The sequence below is a fragment of the Octodon degus genome, unplaced genomic scaffold (genome assembly GCF_000260255.1).
Source record: "Octodon degus isolate 3935 unplaced genomic scaffold, OctDeg1.0 scaffold00006, whole genome shotgun sequence".
NCBI classification, from domain to species: Eukaryota; Metazoa; Chordata; class Mammalia; order Rodentia; family Octodontidae; genus Octodon; species Octodon degus.
Window position 1 is genome coordinate 34,048,847 of NW_004524582.1, and position 6,882 is coordinate 34,055,728.

At 42.9% G+C, this 6,882-nt stretch overlaps 1 protein-coding gene and 1 pseudogene across 5 annotated transcripts in view; both read right to left on the bottom strand.

Annotated features, from left to right (window-relative positions):
• The window catches only part of Pigg (phosphatidylinositol glycan anchor biosynthesis class G), a 42,325-nt gene extending 38,797 nt beyond the window's left edge, over nucleotides 1–3,528 (bottom strand). For 4 of the 5 annotated variants that reach the window (XM_023700552.1, XM_023700559.1, XM_012516653.2 and 1 more), the window contains exons 1-2: nucleotides 3,229–3,528; nucleotides 2,133–2,338 (exon numbers count right to left, since the gene is read on the bottom strand). In XM_023700552.1, coding sequence (XP_023556320.1) covers nucleotides 2,133–2,338; nucleotides 3,229–3,382 — 360 coding nt within the window. In that variant the 5' untranslated portion in view covers nucleotides 3,383–3,528. The remainder of the gene's footprint in view (nucleotides 1–2,132; nucleotides 2,339–3,228) is intronic. The other variant, XM_023700556.1, reaches the window with a different exon arrangement.
• On the bottom strand, nucleotides 3,392–4,378 carry LOC101588148 (annotated as a pseudogene).
• Between the last annotated feature and the right edge of the window lie 2,504 nt (nucleotides 4,379–6,882).

The following is a 6,882-nucleotide window of genomic DNA, read 5'->3' on the forward strand; positions in this document are numbered from 1 at the left end:
GCTGGCATGTGGTGCTGGGGGATTGAACCGCGGTCCCTGTGCTTTGCTAAGCTTGTTCTAAGTAGGTGCTTTAGACCACTGAGCCATCTCACCAGCCCTACTTTTAGTTTTCAAAGTTATGTTTGCTAAGTATAAAATTCAAAAAGGAAAGATCTGTTTTTTTCCTTTCAGTCCTTTAATTAGTATTGTTTCTTACACACTTGGGCTTTTTTTTTTTCTTTCTAATGTGGAATAACATGCCATTTAATTTTGTTCTTCCATAGCTAATTTTTTTATGTATATGCTTTAATGATTTTTTTTCTTTATAATAAGTTTTAGACAATTTCATTTTTGTGTATCTGGGTATGACTTTATTCAAATTTCTTGTGCAAAAGGTTCACTTTACTTAGAAATGTGGTGTTATAAGTTCAACTAAATTCAGAAGTTTTAAATCTTTAAATATTTATTGCTTACCTCTTTCTACTTTGAGAATTCTAATTATATGAATATAAGTATCTTGATTTTGACAGAGTGAACTATTATATGACTGATCTATAAATTCTTCATTTTTATTTTGGACAATTTTTGTTATATTTATTTAAGTTTGTAAATAATTTATTTACAATGTGCAATCTAAAAATACATAAATAAAATAATAAAATACAAATCAGGAATATACTGATACTTTAAGCTGTTAAAATACTGCACTGTGTCGATGCATAAAATATTTAACCAAGATCATCTTATTGGACATTTATTTTGAGTAGCACCCTCTGGAAGCCATTTGAGCTGAGTTCTGAAGGCTGAAGAGTCAAAGATGTGAGGCAGGGCTTTTGAGAGAAAAACAGCCAGCTGCACAGGCCCAAGGCAGAAAAGAATACTGCCCCTACGAACCTGTACTAGCTATGGCCTGCGTGCAGGAAAGGTAGAAGAGAGATGAGGGGAAGGAGCATAAACGGAGCTACACAGGGCTTCAGGAATCTTGTGTTCAAAATGGGTAGAAGCTAAGCCATGGAAGGATGTTCAGCTTTGCTGTACTGTGAATCAAACCCAAGGCACTCTAACACTGAGCTATCACCAATCCCTTTTTAAAAATTGTTTTTTTTTTTTTTTTTTGTTCTTAGTACAGGTCTTCAGGGTCTCACTACATAGATCAGATTCATAGTGATTCTCCTGTTTCCAGCCTCCCAAGCACTGGGATTACAGATGCGAAACATCATGTCCAGTTTCAATTGCCCTCTCAGCATGCCCTGAGGATGGGGCATGCTGGGGATACCTGGCTGCTGTGCTCTGCCTAAGCAGGTGCTTTAAGCCTCTGAACTATCTGGCCAGCCCTTAATTTTCTTTTTTTGAGATGGGATCTCACTAAGTTACTCTGGTGAGATTTGAACTTAGGATCCTCTCACCTAAGTTTCCTGTGTAACTGCGATTATAGAGGCCAACATACCTGGCCACCACAGGCTATATGATAGCAGCAGCACTGTGGTCAGACAGAGGCTGGCCGTGACCTGGGCAGGAGGAGATATAGGAGACATCTGTGTTTCCAGCTAGACCAGGCAGTGAAGATGGTGGCCAACACTAATGATGCATCTGCAGGACTTAAGAGTACAGTCAGATCACTTTTTGTGATATAGTATAATTGTGGGCAAGTTAACCCGAGTTTGCCTTCTGTATAAAATCAAAAGACTTACTGGATGACCTTATTTATGTTCCTTCTAGGGTTGTAACTAACCCATTGACTCAAGCATGGAGTAGTTTCCTGAGTTATGCTGGAATGGATGATCTAGCTGAGTCTTTTCTATTTTCCATAAAACATAAGCCCTGGATACTTGACAAGAGGCACAAATCATGAGTCTCAATCCTGTTCTGTCTATAAGACTCCCTCAGCATTCTATCACCCTAGCATAACTGATAGCTGCAAACTAATTTCTACACAGTTAAAACTAAAACCCCAGGGTTGAGAATATTGCTCAGTAGCACACTGCCTGACTGCCAAGTACAAAGTCCTGAGTTCCATTCCTGGTTTCAAAAAACAAAACAAAACAAGCAAAAAAAAAACCTCCCCCTGAAATTTCAACTAGAAGCCTGGAGAATTCCTCTAAACTTCTGAAGAAGGAAAAACCATTATTCATAAAACATCAAACTAAACTTACCTTGATTCGAGGCATAGTAACTGTGGGTGGCTTTGCTTCAGCCACAAAACTGTGAGATGGGCCTTTCCCCATGAGATAAGTTGTAAAAGGCATATACCTTGCACCTTTTGATCCAAACACAAAATCATCTCGCAAGGCATCTATCAGCACAATAACAGTTTTACTGAACAGAGGTAGTGGCAACTTGGTCCAGTTAGAACTGGCTCCTAAAAGTGTTTGAAAAAAGAAAAAAGGGAATTTAAAATTTATATTTTAAGAAAAAGGGAGTTTAAAATTTCTACTTTAAAATCTTAAATTTTACTTAGCATCCAAACACCTTCATAATCTATCTTCTGGCTGCTTTCCAACACAGCCATCTGTGTATACCAACCGCACAGCGCTCGCTTTTGGGAGACATTACCGGCAGTGGGGCAAGGCATGGAGAGTACAAGCATAGGCAGTTCCAGTAAGAAGTGGGTGAATGATCCGTGGTGTGGCAATGAGGGCACCCCTACTTGAAGGGATCCCCAGATACATTTAGGGAGCTTGAGGTGAAAGAGGCCCCGCAGTGCGGGAATGGGCGGGCTCATGAGCTGTGTCAGCACAGCCAAGGCTGGCACCGAGTGGGACTAGCCCAGAGCTGAAGAACGTGAGACTGCAGAGCTAGGACAAGCCCTCACGCACACTGGCCTTAGCGTCACCGCGGGAGAGTCTTGGAGGAAAGAAGTGACAGAAAACGCAAGAGCTCCGCAGCAGGATTTTATTTGTTGTGTCCTACAGGGCAAAAAAGGCGCCTCGAATTGGAAATGACCCAAAGGTCTCCACAGGAAACCGGGAAAGGGTACTGGAGGATCGGAGCGGGAGAGCGCGAGCCTGGCTAAGAGGAGTTAACTTTGTAATAACGAAGGAGGAAGACGAGGGCGGGGAGGGCGGCGGCGGCGGCGGCCACCAAGTTGTAGCACTGAGGAAAAACAAAACAAAAAGGCCGGACAGTGAAACAGGTTTTTAAGAGTGAGGACTGTGACGGGAGAGACCCTCGGGCAGCGCCTGTGCCCAGACCGATTCCTTTGTGGGAAGCGGTGTTGGGGCCTGAGACACCGGGCAGGGAGATCCATACCAGCCAGGGGCTCGGGCGCCGCGGGCTCCGCGAGGCGCCCCGTCGGGGAAGCGGAACGGACGGAAGCCGGAAAGAATCCCCGGAGGAAGATCGCGACCCCGAGCACCTCGATCGCCACGCAACTGGCGGCGAAAGCTCCGGGGCCCAGCCGCATCTCGGCCGCTCACCCCGCGCCGAGGCTGGGGGGCGCCTTCCCGTGAAGCCCACACGCAGAACTCCAGCCCAGACCTGCGCCCAGCGGCCAGGTAGCCCGGGGATCCCGAGGAGCAGCCGCCTGCGCCTGCGTCTGCGCCTGCGCGCCGGAAGTGCGCCCGACCAGGCGAAGCTCTCCCAGGGGGCGCGCAGCGACACTCGCCGGAAGTTGGCCTTGCCCCGCCCACCGGCCCGGAGGTCGCGCTCTGGCGGGTTGTAGCTGGTTTGAGCGCTCTCCCCCGCTGCGTCCTTTCCCCCTCCCCCTCTCCTTCCCTCCCTCTCTTTTTGCCTTTTTCTTTAATTTTATTACACATTTGTAGTACTGTATATAATTTTACATTCCTTTTGTGGAGTTGGTGTATGTAGTAGCTTTCTTTTCTCACCCCCCATCTGTCGGTCCCCTTTGCATGTGAGAAAGCGCTGCCTCCCTGTGGCTTTTTTGTTTTGCTCAAAAGCCTGGGTGTTGTGAAGATGACTGCTTGGCTATCCCACTGCAGGTTTTTTATGGTGGGGCTGTCAGAGAAATCTTGCCTTGTGTGATTTGTATACTTACCAGGTGTAAATTTCCAGGCACTTAATTCATTTTGGGCTTGCTTTAATTCTGTTACAGTTCACTTTTCATTTTTCGGAAAAACAAATTGATCACCAGGTCTACCATCGTTGATCTCAGTTGGGCAGTACTCAGCTTCTGGATTTGCTTGAGGTGCTGGATTTAAGTGATGCCCTCTTGTTGCTTAGCTGCTAGTCACATTAAAAGGTTTTCCCTGTGTTCAACACTGATGTTGTTTTAACTTTTCTTCAGATTCCTCATCATATGAGGTAAGGACTGTGTATTAGCCCTCCAAAGCTTGAACATATGCTTCACAGTGTTTCCATCTTGGAATAAACTCATCTCATGCCATCACTCTGAAGTCTGTTTCAGTTGAAACTTTTTGGGAAGAGGTTCTTTATTGGTCATCTTGAATCCTCAGCAGATCCCACCAGTCACCTCAGCTGAGGTGATACCACTGGCCCTGTCACGGCTCCTCCTGTGGAAGCCAGCACTCCTTTTTATTTGCAGGTCCCCCCCCCCCTACCGGGGATTGAGCTCAGGACCTTGCACTTGCCAGGCTAGTACTTACTCCACTGGGCTCTCTCCCTGGCCCCTATTTGCAGGTCTTGACTGCACAAAATCCACATGCCCGTTTTTTTGTTTGGGGGGGGAGCGGTCTCTTTGAGTTCTCTATATATTCTACATATTAGTTTTCTCTCTGAGGAATAACACAAATTTTTCCCACTGCAGGTTATCTGCTTACTCTATTGATTATTTCTTTTACTGTGCAGAGAAGCCTTTTAATTTAATATGATCCCATTTTTTTGATTCTTGGTAATAGTTTCTACATAACTGGGATTCTGTTCAGAAAGTCTTTGCCTGTACCTATGACTTCAAGAGTCTTATCTGTTTTATATTCTAGTAGGTAAAAGTGTTTGTTTTAACATTTAGTTATTTGATCCATTTTGATTTTAGTGTGTTCTGAGAGATATCAGTCTAGATTTAATCTTTTGCATGTGCATGGCCATTTTTTCCCTCATTTATTTATTAAAGACAACAGCTTTCCTCTATTGTATGTTTTTTGGTCCCTGTCAGAGATGAAAATTGAATGTTCTTAGTGTTGTTTCTGCATTCTCTATTCTGTTTCATTGACTCATCAGTTTTTGTGCTAGCACCATGCTGGTTTTTTTTTTTTTTTTTTTTTTTTTTGAGATGAGATCTCGCTATGTAGTTTATTTTTATTGAGAAATAAATAGGCATGAGACAGTTTCACAGCTGATTAATAGGACCGTTTTGATAGCCAATACACTGTACATTGTTGTCTTCTTAGTGGTTATCCATAGTACAAGATGCAGACAGGATATTCTGTCCAAACACTGTTAGTACACCTCTTTCTTCTCATTGAATTAAGTGAAAATTCGCTATGTAGTTTAGACTGCCTTAAATTCACTATATATCCCAAGATAGCCTCAAACTCACAGTGATCCTCCTACTCCAGTCTCCCAAGTGCTAGGATTATAAGCATGCAACACCAGGCCTGTCCTACCATGCTATATTTGTTTGTTTTAAACTGCATTAAGCTTTGTAGTATAACTTGAAGTCCAGGATTGCGATGTCTCCTGCTTGTTACTTATGGTTGCTTTTGCTATTCTGAGTCTCTTTTGCTTGTATATAAATTTTAGGATTGTTTTCTTCAGTTCTATGAAAAATACTGTATTTTGACTGATATTGTGTTCAATCTATAAATCAATTTTGGAAGTATGGCCATTTTGGCTATACTGGTTTTGCCTATCCAGGAACAAGGGATATCTTTCTATTTTTGGATGTTCTCTTTGGTTTCCTTTTTCAGAGTATCACTGTGTTCATTGTAGAGGTCTTTCACTTCTTTGGTTAGGTTAATTCCTAAGTAACTTTTATTGGTGCTATTGTGAATATTTTTCCTAATTTCTTTCTTAATGAGTTAATTATTTTTTTTTAATTTATTTATTTTATTTATTTGTGTGTGTGTGTATATGTGTGTGTGTGTGTGTGTGTGTGTGTGTGTGTCTGTGGCCAGCTCAGCCTGCCTGGGGGCGGGGCTGGCTGGTATGTGGTGCTGGGGGATTGAACCGCGGTCCATGTGCTTTACTAAGCTTGTTCTAAGTAGGTGCTTTAGACCACTGAGCCATCTCACCAGCCCAATGAGTTAATTATTAGTATTGAATAGTATTGATTTTTATGTATAGATTTTGTATCCTGAAGCATTGCTAAATTTGGTTATTTAATTCTAAGAGTACTTTGGTGAAATTTGAGGGTCTTCTATATAGATGATCATGTCATCTGCAAATAGTAATAATTTGACTTCTTTTTTGATACAAGCCTATTTATTTTTCTTGCCTAATTGCTCTTGGCTTTTTTTTTTTTTCAATTTTTTTTCAATTTTTTTTCAATTTTTTTTTTTTTTAATATATACAGGGTCGACAGTGTCTCACTACACAGATCAGATTCCTTGAGATCCTCCTGTTTTCAGCGTCCCAGGCGCTGGGATCACAGATGCGTACCACCATGCCCAGTCTCAAGCGCTGTCTCAGTGTGCCCTAGACACAGGCCAGCCCTGTGCACTGGGGATGATCAAAAGGAAACTCAGTCCCTGTATTTGCTGAAGCAGGCGAACTGCTCTTGTTAATGTTTTGAGAACTGTACTGATCAGGAGTGGTGATAGTAGATACCCTTGTCTCACTCCTGATTTTAAGCTTTTTTTTTGTTTTAATTTTTTTTTCCCTTTTTACATTTATTTAGTGTGTCTGTGTGTGTGTGTGGCCAGCTCAGCCCGCCAGGGGGCAGGGCTGGCTGGCATGTGGTGCTGGGGGATCGAACCACGGTCCCTGTTCTTTGCCAAGTTTGTTCCAAGTAGGTGCTTTAGACCACTGAGCCGTCTCTCCAGCCCCCTC